Source organism: Physeter macrocephalus, chromosome 1 (assembly GCF_002837175.3).
Source record: "Physeter macrocephalus isolate SW-GA chromosome 1, ASM283717v5, whole genome shotgun sequence".
NCBI lineage: Eukaryota > Metazoa > Chordata > Mammalia > Artiodactyla > Physeteridae > Physeter > Physeter macrocephalus.
The window spans coordinates 89,534,205-89,548,848 of record NC_041214.2 but is presented as its reverse complement, the minus strand read 5'-3'; the positions used below and the strand labels follow the sequence as shown (position 1 = coordinate 89,548,848).

The following is a 14,644-nucleotide window of genomic DNA, read 5'->3' as shown; positions in this document are numbered from 1 at the left end:
GCATACATGTGGAACCTAGAAAAATGGTACAGATGAACCGGTTTGTAGGGCAGAAATAGAGACACAGAAGTAGAGAACAAACATATGGACACTAAGGGGGGAAAGCGGCAGGGCCGGGGGGGATGAATTGGGCGATTAGGATTGACATGTATACACTGATGTGTATAAAACTGATGACTAATAAGGACCTGCTGTATAAAAAAATAAATAAAATTTAAAAAAAAAACACAACAGTACCCAGAGCTGTTGTGAGGATTAAATGAGTTAATGATATCAAGTGTTTAGAACAGTGCCTGGCACATACTAGTGTGTGTAAGAGCACTATAAAAATAGTTGTTATTTTTATAAAGTTTGGAAAACAAGAAAAGCTGAGAGCAACCTTTTTAGTATGCAAAGAATGTTAAAAGAGAATGAACCAGAATAGTAGGAAAGCAATTTCATTTCTTACAATAGTGTTAAATATGGTGGAAGGGTAGACTATTTTATGTGAGGTTTTGCAAAGAACAATAAAAACAGAGTGAAAATTGACCTCGCCAAGTACTGCAGGGACATCACATTAAAGTCAGGACAATAAATTCAACAAAAAAAGACTAGGTGATCTTTAAAAAAAAAAAAAAAAAATGTAAACCACAATCACCCTGGACTCTTTTAGTATAAATGGAAATCCCCTGAATTAGAATCCCCGGGGATGGGGCCTGCGTATTTATAACTGGAAAAGCCCTATGGGTGATCTAATGCAGAGCCACGAGAACCACCAACATGAATGCACTGAGCCTGAATTAAGTCTACTAAAACTTTTCATACACTTCTAATAACTTCAGTTCTCTGTAGTCCTAATCCACAAAAAAAGAGTCGAAGGGGCAATGGAAGGTGATGTTAAGTGGCCACATAGGTATAGCAATGTAAAAATGAATAGTATATCATTAAGGAATGAGACAGTGAAGCAATTATAAGCAGTCAAAAAACTCTTAAAGTCTAGCAGTCAGTAGTTTTCAGGATGAGGGGAAAAAAGCCCTAACATCTCAGTCTTCCCAGAGGGCTTCACTATGATACATATGATATTTTTTTAATGTTTACAACATCAACCCCAAAGCATTAAAAGCTGAATTATGTTCAAATGCACTATGTTCTAAAAGAAAACAACATATTAAGCATTTCCAACAAAGTGGTTAAAATAAAATTAAATTTAAACATTTAAAAGGGACAAGTTTTTATTATATAGAAAATGTGCTTTCATAAAACAACTTATTCCATGACAGTATCAAATAACTCGATCAAGATAACATTCCCTAGCTTGATTACCCTCTTCTTCAGACATGCTGCCAAACGTATTTTGGCAATTTTCAAGTATCAAATCTACCTTAAGATGACTAAGCTTTGCCATATGGTAAAGGCTCAGGAAGCAACTACTGCTTAAAATTCATGGCAGCTAAAAATGACATAACATTACAGTATTTCTCACCACAAAGCTTAGTTGGAAGGGACCAGGTCTACATGGATGTGTAAGCTCTAATATTTTTACTATAAGTCCATAAGATAGCTTCAGTGATACTTCCTGTACGGATCCCCAATCTAACATGACACAATGGTAACATATACTCAAAGTATTAGTAACGGCAAAATCCAAGATTTGGGAAAAGTGTTGGCAGAGAGTGGAGTCCTCTAAGCATAATACATTACAATTATTTGAGAAACTTAAAGCTGTTTTTAAGGAATTTAAAACAAGCAACACATTGATTTATAAACATGAGATAAGGTTTTCTTTCTCTTCATACAGAAAGGGGAGAGTTACTTTAATGAAAAATCAAAAGTGTGAATGTTTAAACACATGTTCAAAGTTCTGAGACTCCAGACACAAAACCTGAACGCTGCAAGACCAGTGTTAAAAACAGACCACAACCATTCTCTGTCCTATTACATGTAACAGGTCAGGACAATCTAAAAATAATTGTTTTTGTTATTCTCACATCCATGTCTGCCATATATTATTTCCAGTCATTTCAGCCTCCTAAGAATGCTCTAAAAAGACTGCCCAAAACATTTTCTTATATACAGTATACTCAGAATAGGCCAAATCTTTCATCTAGCAACTACATAGATATATATATAAATATTTAAATAATGTCCTTAGAAATATTTTGATAATACATTATAAATGAGTTTATCTCAAATTAGACAAGCAAAAATGGCTTAAACTGTAAAAATCTGATCTGTACCACCTAGAACATATAAAGATTCCAAATAACACCCTACTAGAAGATAATAATCTGAGTTTCAGTCAGAATTTCAGAATTATACTCAAGAATAGTATCAGAAAAACATGGCAATAAAACATCAAGGAAAATGTACAACTTACATATATTATGTTATTTTTAAAGACTTGAAATAGATTCCCCATAGATCAGCAATGAACCCAAAGTAACATAATCACTATCTCAATTTTAGAAATTAATTTTTTCCTCAAAGAACTTGATGTATTCATTAATGTAAAATTTTTAAAGTATCATATATCACTGAGAAAAACATTAACCCCAAGAAAAGAAAGGGAAGAAAGGAAGGGGGGGATAAAGGGATTGCACAAAACATGAAATATAAAATGTCAATAATTATGAAAAAAACACAAGTTTTAGTATGACCAATAACCAAAGAAATTAAAATTTAAACTATAATGAGACACCCATCTTAAGCTACAAAAAAAACAAAGTTTCATACTCAAGGCTGGTGACAGTGTGGACAGACACACCTTAGGTCCACTGCAGGTAGCAATGTAACTGATACAACATTTCTGGAAGGAGTAACATTATCAAGAAACTTTACTTATTTTGCTTGCTTGCTTGCCTGCTTGCTTATGTACTCATTTATTTTTAAAGAAACCTTTTTAAAAGTTCACACCCTTTGATTTAGTAGTACACGAAGATCCAGACACAAATATTTCAAGAACAGCATGATTTAAAATGAAGGCAAAGAGAAAACAACTTTCCAACAACAGAGCAATCACTGAATATAATGTGATATATCAAAAAATAATACATTCATTATGCAGGTAATAAAATCATTATAAAAATCTTTAATAACTTTAAAAATAGCTTACATACTCTTTAAGTTACAAATCAGGAAATTCAGACAATCTACACAAATTTGAAAATAGAAAGGGAATATGGCAGAAAATTAAGGTATTCATGTCTAGGAAATGTAACTATGGGTTATTTTAGTCTCTATATTTTTCAAACAGTAGCCACGCTTATATATCCCAAAAGCAGTGGTATGCTGGTAAATGTTTAACAACAGTTTAAGGAGTCAGTGGGCTGCGTTGCTGATTTCCATGGTGTAAATATTCTCACCATGCCTAATTTCAAGCTACCAATGGTTTTAGCACCAGCTTGCAAAATTCCTGAAAACTCAGCAATCAGCTCTGGCAAGCCAGTACAAACTGGGTTCAGCACACCATTTGAGTCCAAAAGTATACAAAATATACAAATAATGATGATGATTATGATTTAAATCACAAATACAAAAACAAGTAGCCCTCAAAATAAAAACGTCATGTTATAAAATCTTTTTTAAAAAGCCTTCTTCACTATATGAGGGAAAAAAACAAAAGATTAAAAATAACTATAAAGATATAAATTATACTATACAGAGTTCAGAGACTTCCCCGGAATACCAAAATGCTACATATAGTCAACTACTACTGTACTGAAAAGGAAAAAAGGCAGGCAATTCCTAATAGTATTTATGGGTCACTTGTTTATTTATTAATCCATTCATTCACCCACAGTATTTATTGAGAGTCCCTTAGGCCTACTATTCCAGGCTCTTGGGATATAGCTGTGAATAAAATTAGTCCCTGCCCTCGTGGAGCTTACATTCTATTCTAGCACAGTTATCACACAACCTTTTCCTAATGAGTAATCAATACTGAATTTTCCTGAAACCATATATTAAAATAAGTAAAACTAATATGAATGAGAAGCAAGGGAACTGCATACCATCTGTTAGTTTTTAAAGAAAAGAGAGACATGGGGTAAGAAAAGTTTGTTTTCAAAAAAAAAAAACACAGTGAAAGGGAAGTGGAAAAATTTAAAGCAGTGGCCCACCACCTCCATTCAGGCAAGCATCCCTTCCTTTCTCTGGTGAAGCTGATGCAACATTCCAACTTTCCTAAGCCACATGAGACTTTTATGTTGCCTATGGTCCAGCCAGATTCCTGCCAATAAGATTAAGCAATTGTATGGGAGTAATATGTTAGGAACCACCACCTTAAAATATTTTCTTACTTTTGCAGGAGAACGTTGTTTCCGTTTCTTCTTTTTCTGTAAGTCTACTGGCTCTCTGATTTGTTTTTTGTCTCTCATCAGTTGCTCAGATACATCAGTAAAAGTAATTTCCTGCTTTACACTTATCTGTTAAAAAAAAAAAGCCAATTTTAGAAATAAACAAAAAATCTATTGTGACAAAAAGCCATTGCATGCTTAATCCTTTGCTAAACCTACCTACAGCTGCTCCCAAAATGATTATTTGTGTGTGCAAGTAAAGAGTGTGTTGAAGAATTCATTAATATGTAATTGATATATAAGAATCAACAGTATATAAATTGAGGGAATAAACTAGGATTTTACAAAACTTTATCTGGAAAGAAAACGATTAAAATGTCCTGGGAAAAGATAATAAGACCTAGCAGGATAAAGGAGAAGTGAGGACACAATTTCACTCCCACATTTAAGGAAACTGATGTTAAAGTTAAAGGCACAAAAAAAGGTTAAATTCCAAAATCAATAAAATACTGGGGGATAAAAGGGGTATTCAGAATTCATGATGGGTTTCTCTCAATTTATAAAACATCACAAAAACAACACAAAATTCTAAAAGGTAATCTCATCAAAAAAGGAATGATAAACTAACAATGAAATCTAATTATCTTTAAGTTCAATATTTTTGGCAATATCTTAGCCAGCATTTTCCTGGCCTCTACAACAAACCATCACCAAATGTGTGTTTATAGAACTGCATATGGTTTTAGGCCCCTGCTATGTACAAGACACAATTCTAGCTACATGATAACAAGAAATGTTAAGAGGTCAACAATGTTATCTCAGCTTTAGATCTCAGTTCTCAGATGTGAAGAGCTACGTGTCCTAAAAAATAATATGGGGACTTCCCTGGTGGCACAGTGGTTAAGAATCCATCTCCCAATGCAAGGGAGGTGGGTTCAATCCCTGGTCAGGGAACTAGATCCCACATGGATGCTGCAACTAAGAGTTCACATGCCACAACTAAGGAGCATACATGTCGCAACTACGGAGCCTGCGAGCAGCAACTAAGACCTGGCACAACCAAAAATTTAAAAAAAAATTTTAATTTAAAAAATATATGGAGGTTCTATGATCACTAATGGTAGCATCAATTCTCGTCAGAACTGATGGTGCACAGTCATCCTGCTGTGCTACATTTTCAACCTATCCTTGAAATGAAAACACAAGTATCTTAAAACTAAGAAACTTTCAACTCAACAAGCTCTGAGGACACAACGAGAAGTCTGCAACCTGGAAGGGGACCCTCACCCGACCATACTTGCACTCTGATCACAGACTTCCAGCCTCCAGAACAGTGAGAAATAAATTTCTGTTGTTTATAAGCTTTTAAAAAAATCTTGATAATAGTCCAGGAAATACAATGTGCTAATGGCTACATTTTCAAAAAATACACTTAAAAAGGGGGTGCAAAAGATTATAAACATCTTACAGACTCACAGTGTAAAGCTGGAAGACAGAGCTGTGCAGAGGGGTTCATGAGGGGAATGCAACATAAGCCAGGAATTTCAAACTAACCAAATAAAGAACTGGAAGTTTTCAAAAATTCCTGAAATGTGGGGGGCGTGAGAATTGCAAATCAAGGAGCACCTAGGCATAAAAACATGACTGTAAATGATTATTTAGCTAATAATTCTTTCTATCAGGTTAGAGAACCGTACTAATGACCATTCTTATGGCTTCTTTTGGTGTAATTATTTGAAACATAAAATAGAATGGTAAGGTCACCTCCAACAAGGCTTTGGAATACAGACACATTACCATCTTTGTAGTGATGTTTACTGAAATACAACTATTGAAACTGGGTATGAGACAAGGAGAAATGACAACAGACTAAGCAGCTGCTGAACTGCTCTGTCTTATACTGCAGCAAAAAGTAGTTCCAACATTTCCATCAAGTTATAAATTACAAAGAAACCATGAAAATATAGCATGCAGCAGTAAGAAAGAGACGGGGAATTCCTTGGTGGCACAGTGGTTAAGAACCCGCCTGCCAATGCAGGGGACACGGGTTCGAGCCCTGGTCCGGGAAGATCCCACATGCCACGGAGCAACTACGCCTGTGCGTCACAACTACTGAGCCTGCGCTCAGAGCCAGCAAGCCACAGCTACTGAGCCCACGTGCCACAACTACTGAAGCCCGTGCACCTAGAGCCCGTGCTCCACAACAAGAAAAGCCACCACCATGAGAAGCCCATGCACCACAACAAAGAGTAGCCCTTGCTCGCCACAACTAGAGAGAGCCTGCGCACAGCAACGAAGACCCAATGCAGCCATAAATTAACTAATTAATTTTAAAAAACTAAGGAAGAGACGAACTTTTTTTCAGCAAAAGTGTCAAGTGTAAGACAGATTCACAAATAAGTTCTTCAATAAGCAGCTATTCACAAACAAGGAAGAACCTTTATGTGCACACAGTGAAAAACATTAATTCATGTATCTAAACCTTTTACCTATTTTCACATATATGGAAAGTGATCATATTGGGTACTAGCATTGACAAATATAAGGTACACTTTTAACATTATGAAAGCACAGACCAAAACCTAGAAGTATCAATGAATCAAAGCATTGTGAATACCAACAGGCACATAGCAAGTTACAGTTTTAGAATAATCCCACAGGCTTATCACTCATAAATGGAATAAAGTAATCTCTACATATAACACAACCACACACTAAAGTATATGGTCCAGCCTAAGGTGCTTAGAAAGGATGTTGGTAAATCCATAAACATAAACAGATGGGTATGAAAATGACAAGGCAACTAGAAAGAATGAGGTGCAAAAAGTCTGGGAAAATGAATCTTCTTTGGCCCAAGAAAGACTACAATAATCTATAAAAACATGTAAACTTCTTAAGCATGACAAAAAAGACAACAATTCATCTATAAGTTCCCTACTATTTCCTTGAGAACTATCTTTAAAAGAAAATCAAGTACTCAGTGTTACTTTTCACCTAAAATAAACCAAAGTATAATTAATCAAAGCAGGCATCTGCAGATGTGTGATAGTTGAAAAGACAGGTTTGCTGGATTTTTGAAACACAGTCATTGGAACATCAAGAAAATCAATAGGCTAGGAAGTATGTCAGAATTTAAAAAAAAAAAAAACAAGAAAAACCTGTGGTTTCTTCCCCATAGCTTAATCTTTACCATTTCACCTAGTCCCATGTACAACCTCCTGCCTACATTTGAGAGCCTGAATTTCAATGCTTTTCTCACTACCAAACCAGAAATACCATCAATACTGTCAATCACCTTACTCATACTTCTCTCATAAGATCTGACTAAACCCAGACGCTTCTCCACCTGAAGCTGTAAGACCCCTGGCTCATCCACTGATCAAAGCTCCCTCTGGATCTCCACTTTGGGACTGGAGAAGCCATCAGGCATGACTCCCATGTCATATCTACCTGTATATTCATCTAACTTCTTCCCCAACATCCTATCAAGAGGCAGCGCCCATGCTTCCTCACCCCTTGCCACTGCCCAAGCTGGTTCATTCTTGCTAGTTCTAATATATATCTCTTAATTATATTGAGGTATTCCTCATTTTTGATCACTCTCTCTTTATTCTCCCAACTTTAAACATAAAAAGGCCTCTCTATCTTGAAAAGATCTTTCCCTTGATTCTAATCACTAGTAAATCACGTCCAGAATCCAGAATGACTCCTTTTTTTTTCAGAACTTATTTCATGTCTTTTATATTTTACTATTTCATGTACCTGTATCTTACCTTGGTATCTGAAAATAAGATAGTCTTCTTTTGTATTTCTCATAACAGCTTTCACTCACTTATTCATTCAACAGCTATTAAGTACCTGCTACATGCTAAATTCAGTCAGTCTCAAGTAATACAATGGAAGCTTTAAATTTACTGAGATTCTAATATGTACAGAGCAAAATACTAGATACTGAGAACACATTCTATGACAAGGTCTCCTTTCCAAAGGTCTTAAAATGCAGATGGGAAGTTTTGATGCCTTAAAAAAAAAAAACTAGTAACACTAATAAACTAATAAAATGGCACATATTCGGCTCAATCTAAATGAATGATACAGGGAATAAGGGCAGGAACCAAATGGAAAAGTTCATGAGATCTGAAATAACTGCAACTATATCTATCCCCCTTTAATTTTTTTCTTCCAAACATGCTACTCTTCCCAACAACTTTCTTCCACACTCAATAATGTTATTAAGCGATGTAACAAATTTAAACATACCTAAAATAATGTTGCCAGACATAGTATGTGATGAACATTTCATGTCGTTTACAAATTTTGGTCTACCCCTAACTCCCAAACAAGGTGACCGGTGACCCCTTACAATCATTTTGGACTCTTCTTTCGCTTCATTCTCAATATCCTACGTCCATATGCATTTCATTCCAATTAACCTTATCAACCTTGATACTTTAGGGCATTATCATCTACCAATGTATTCTTCCACAAATAAATTAATATAAAACTGTTTTCTTGCCATTTCCCCAATGAGGAAATCTACAATAGCTCCTTGTTGCCCATAATATCAATTATACTCTCCCCAGCTCAGCTTTCAAGATTCTACACGATCTACTTTACAGAAAAGACCTACATCACTTGGCAGAAGTATCTGTTCTTACCATCTCCCCATTTCTGGAGCCATATGTTCCTTTCAATTTTCTATTTCTCTTTTAGGTATTCTCATTCATCTTCCCACCCCTGTTTAAGAAAAAAGAAAGCATCTTGTGCTTTCCTCTATACTCTGTGCTACTGATTCCACTACCACCCATCTCTAAGGCTCTGCAGCTTCACTGCTTCTCTAAAATAATCTCCCTTACTTCACCAACCACTTCTCTGCCTAAAAGCACACTTAAATTTACCCTATAAATTCTTGTGAACCAAAATATTTCCAGCAACTTCCTTCCTGTTATGGCCAAACTTTTCAAAAGAATAATCTGTAGTAAGCATATAGGCAAAATAACTGCCACCAAACTTAGAGAAATGGTTATTCTGAGAGTAAAAACAGTATGTAGTCATATAAGAAGAATGTGTAACTATTGCTAGAAGGAAATCGTTCCAAAATACTGCCTAGGAAACGAATTGAATCACAAGTACTACAAGTGACCACAAGTACTACAAGTGTTTAAATGTAAAAAGAAAGATATAAAACAATTAACTGTACTGCAAATATACTGCCTAAATAATGTAGCAATATTTAGAAGTATTCAGAGTCCAGAAAAAGAGAAATTTAACACCAAGAATATATCTCTGTGTGTATGCATGTGTGTGTTTATTTCCAGGATGGTTTTGGAAAGAACAGTTAGATATAACCAGTCAACAGGAAGATTTCTAATTCCAAGCTCACCAAAGCCACAGAATAGGGCCGGGAAGAAAAGCAGCACATTGATGCACAGGCCTTTATGTGAATCATGAACCATAACCCTCCCTTTCTGCCTGACCCAACTGCATGCAAATTTCTGAAACGAGCTACATTTGTCAGGGTTTGAGAAAGTCCATAACTATCTTTTGCTTTTGAAAAGGTTCAGGGACCCACAGTTCACAACAAACATTCTAGTGTACTTCTCTATAATATTTCTCATTATAAATTTGCATTTTGGTTGCTATTTCAGCATCTTACAATTTAGATAACTATAAGATGAAGTGGAAGAAGTGATCAAATCAAGTTATCTTACCTGAAACAGTGCTGACCACCCCCATCCTACCCAGAAATTCTACTCTTGTAACTTCTATAGCATCATGATTTAAGTTCTTTGCTGTTCCTCACACAAGTTCTTCTGCATCCGCTCTTCTACGATATACGTACCTTTATTTTGTAAGAGTTTTAGTACACCTCTATCAGTGGCTCTCAAAGTTTGGTCCAGGGACTTCTGAAGATCCCTGACACCCTTTCCAGTGGGGTGCTCCATGAGGTCAAAAATACTTCCATTATAATTACCTATTTTTTTTCACTCTCCTCTTATGAGTATATAGCGGCATTTCCTAGAAGCTAACTAACATGTGATGTCACCACAGACTAAATGTATTAGCAAATATGAGATAAGCCAGACAGTATAACAGATCTGTAAAATTGTAAAATGAATTCTCACAAAATTTTTAATTTATAAACAGGGTTATATTTCTTTAAAAATATGCCATATGTTAACATGTAATGGGATTTGTTACTGATAAATAAAATTTAAAATTTCTCAGTTTTAATTTCTAAAATGGTAAATATCGATATATGTAACCAACAGAAGCAAGAGCTGTTAAGAGTCCTCAATATTTTTAAGAATAAAGGGGTCCCCAAGACCAGAAATTTTGAGAACCACTGAGCTAGACACATCTTAACTATATTTTGCATTCCCTCCCTTTTCTCCATTCAATTTCTTTCAATACAGGTGCCTGGGCCCAACCAACATAAAGAAATTAGTATAGACGTGTGTGCATGTGTGAGTTAGTAGACACACATGTACTGCCTAGCTCTGTTGGCTGAGATCACTAAGAAGCAATGAAATCCAACACACCTAGCATCCAAAACTTAGTTTCTAAATACCATTATCCAAACAAAAGGAAATGGAGCTCCTTGGAGAAGAACTGATTTCAAAGCTGGGCAAGGAAAACTATACGATGACCTTGGAACATCTTGTGGTGTCAGAAACTAGAGTACATGTCAAAAGGACACAAGGGTCTGTCTGAAAGAGCTCCCAATAGGCAAAGCTGAAACAACTTGAGCAAAAAAATAAATGACAGTACCAGATTATAACTCAAAGAATAAGGCAATATCCATTCTGATATAAATGGAAATAATTTTTTTAAATGGAGAGAAGGGATAGCTACAATTAACATAAATATAGAAGGAATGAGGAAAATACAAATTCACATTTAGGCAAACACTACATTAATAACTATAACTGGCAGGATCCACCAATGGATGCTTAAATAGGTAGGAAAAAATTTCAGTACAAATAGGATATTTAAGCAGATTCAAACTATTTCCTATAAGATATTTGCCAATTACAAAGAAGAAAAAAGTGACTTTAAGGGAAAAACTGGCAGATATGACGTTAACAAAGTACTGAGAGTGTAATATCACCTGTAATAAGACATACATCCACATTTTATACTCCCTGATATGATACACCTTGAAGAGCACAACATTTGTGTGGAATTTGTTGAAAAATGAAAGCTTCAATCTAATCATAAGAAAACATCAGGCAGGGACTTCCCTGGTGGTCCAGTGCCTAAGACTCCGAACTCCCAAAGCAGGGGGCCCGGGCTCAATCCCAGGTCAGGGAACTAGATCTGCATGCCACAACTAAGAGTTCACATGCCACAACTGAAGATCCCGCAGGCTGCAACTAAGACCCAGTACAGTCAAATAAATAAATAAGTATTTTATAAAGAGAAAAAAGAAAGGAAGAAAACATCAGGCAGCCGCAAATTAAGAGACATTCTATAAATAACTAACCAATACTCATCAGCTATCAAGGTCATAAAAGATAAGCAAAGACTGAACAACTGTCATGGAATGGTGGAGACTCAAGAAGATACAACTAAATACAACATGGAATCCTGAACTGAATCCTGGAACAGAAAAGGGATTTTAGGGGAAAAACAGATGAAATTCAACTAAGATCTGCAGTTGATTTAATAGTATTTTACCAACATTAAGTTCCTGGTTTTGATAACTGTACTATGGTTTCATAAGCTTTGATATTAGAGGAAGCTGGGTGATGAGTTTATGTGAACTCAGTACTACTTCTGCAACTTTGTCATAAATCTAAAATTATTTCATAATAAGTTTTAAAAAACTATTCTATAATTTTTCTAAACTAAAAATAGAGTTGCCACATGATCCTGCAATCCCACTCCTGGGCATATATCCGGAGAAAATTATAATTCAAAAAAATATATGCACCCCAATGTTCATAACAGCACTATGTACAATGGCCAAGACATGGAAGCAACCTAAATGTCCCATCGACAGATGAATGGATGAAGAAGATGTGGTACATATACACAATGGAATACTACTCAGCCATAAAAAAGAATAAAATAATGCCATTTGCAGCAACATGGATGGACCTAGAGAATATCATACTAAGTGAAGTCAGAAAGAGAAAGACAAATATATGATATCACTTATATGTGGAATCTAAAATATGACACAAATGAACTTACTTACAAAACAGACTCAGAGACATAGAAAACAAACTTATGGTTACCAAAGGGGAAAGGGAGCAGAGGAGGGATAAATCAGGACTTTTGGATTGGCAGATACAAACTACTATATATAAAATAAACAACAAGATCCTACTGTATAGCACAGGGAAAAGAATACAGAAAAGAATGTGAAAAAGAATATGTACATATATATACACACACACATATATACATATATATGTATAACTGAATCACTCTGCTTTAAACCAGAAACTAACACAACATTGTAAATCAACTACTCTTCAATTAAAAAAAAAAAACAACCCAGGGGCTTCCCTGGTGGCGCAGTGGTTAAGAATCCACCTTCCAATGCAGGCGATGTGGGTTTGAGCCCTGGTCTGGGAAGATCCCACATGCTGCGGAGCAACTAAGCCCATGTGCCACGACTACTGAGCCTGCGCTCTAGAGCCCACGTGCTGCAACTACCGAGCCCGCGCGCCTAGGGCAACTAAGCCCATGTCCCGCCAACGAGAAGCCACCGCATTGAGAAGCCCGCTCACCGCAATGAAGAGTAGCCCCTGCTCGCCACAACTAGAGAAAGCCTGTGAGCAGCAATGAAAACCCAACGCAGCCAAAAATAAAATAAATTAATTTTTTAAAAAACACAAAACAAAACCCAGCATTTATATGGTGTTCTACAAATTTGTGATTCCTCCTCAGCATAGTAACTAAGATTTATCTGACATTTACTATGTGCCAGGCACTGTCCTCGGTACTAAGGATACAATGGTTGGGCATGCAGGGAGGGAGGGGGGTGCTCGTGGTCTCTATCCTGTATAATCTATTGCATTTAATCCTACAGTAAAACTATGAGGTTAGCATTTTCATCCCATTTTACAAATAAGAAGACTAAGGCTGAGAAAGGTTATTTGTCTAAGGGAAACAAAAATTTACACCCAAGTCTTCCAAATCCAGCAACATAGATCCTACTTACTGTAATCTGTGAATTATTTTTTATCCTCATGTTACCAGTAAAGAAACTAAAACTTCACAGAGGTTAGTGTCTTACCCACGCTATTGGATTTCAACCCTAGGACTTAAACCACGATTTTGTATCTCTTAATCTGGTGTTATTTCCATTACTATTGGGTTGGCCAAAAAGTTCCTTCAGTTTTTAAGTGAAAATAAAAGACACATTTTTCATTTTCACCAAGGACTTTATTGAACAACATATTCACTGTTTTGTTCCACTACTTTCTGCCATTTTTCAGGCAACTTCATAATTTCATGTTCCCAAAACTTTTTATCTTTTTGAGCAAAGAACTGTTCCAGGTGCCTTTTACAGTCTTCCCAAAAACTGAAATTTCTTCCATTAAGAGAATTTTGTAAAGACCGAAATAAATGAAAATCTGAAGGTGCAATGTCTGGTGAATATGGTGGATGAATCAGAACTTCCCAGCCAAGCTGTAACAGTTTTTGCCTGGTCATCAAAGAAACATGCAGTCTTGCATTAACCTGATGGAAGATAATGCATTTTCTGTTGACTAATTCTGGACGATTTTTGTCACGTGAGTCTTTCAGTTGTTCTAACTGGGAGCAGTACTTGTTGGAATGAATCGTTTGGTTTTCCGGAAGGAGCTCATAATAGAGGATTCCCTTCCAATCCCACCATATACACAACCTCACCTTCTTTGGATGAAGACCGGCCTTTGGTATGGTTGGTGGTGGTTCATTTCGCTCGCCCCACAATCTCTTCCATTCCACATTATTGTACAGTACCCACTTTTCATCGCCCATCACAATTTGTTTTAAAAACGGAACGTTTTCATTACGTTTAAGTAGAGAATCGTGGGACTTCCCTGGTGGCGCAGTGGTTAAGAATCCTCCTGCCGTATGTATAGCTGATTCACTTTGTTATAAAGCAGAAACTAACACACCATTGTAAAGCACTTATACTCCAATAAAGATGTTAAAAAAAAAAAAAAAAAAGAATCCACCTGCCAATGCAGGGGATATGAGTTCAATCCCTGGTCCAGGAAGATTCCACACACCTTGGAGCAACTAGGCCCGTGCACAACTACTGAGCTTGTGCTCTAGAACCCGAGAGCCACAACTACTGAGCCCGCATGCCACTACTACTGAAGCCTGCACACCTAGAGCCTGCGTTCCGCAACAAGGGAAGTCACCGC

The 14,644-nt window shown here is 36.2% G+C and overlaps 1 protein-coding gene across 2 annotated transcripts in view; it reads right to left on the bottom strand.

The window, feature by feature from the left end:
- The window catches only part of ZNF148 (zinc finger protein 148), a 129,608-nt gene that overhangs the window by 48,365 nt on the left and 66,599 nt on the right, over positions 1-14,644 (bottom strand). For both annotated transcript variants that reach the window (XM_007113572.4, XM_024124227.3), the window contains one exon: positions 4,278-4,403. In XM_007113572.4, the coding sequence (XP_007113634.1) occupies positions 4,278-4,403 (126 nt within the window). The remainder of the gene's footprint in view (positions 1-4,277; positions 4,404-14,644) is intronic.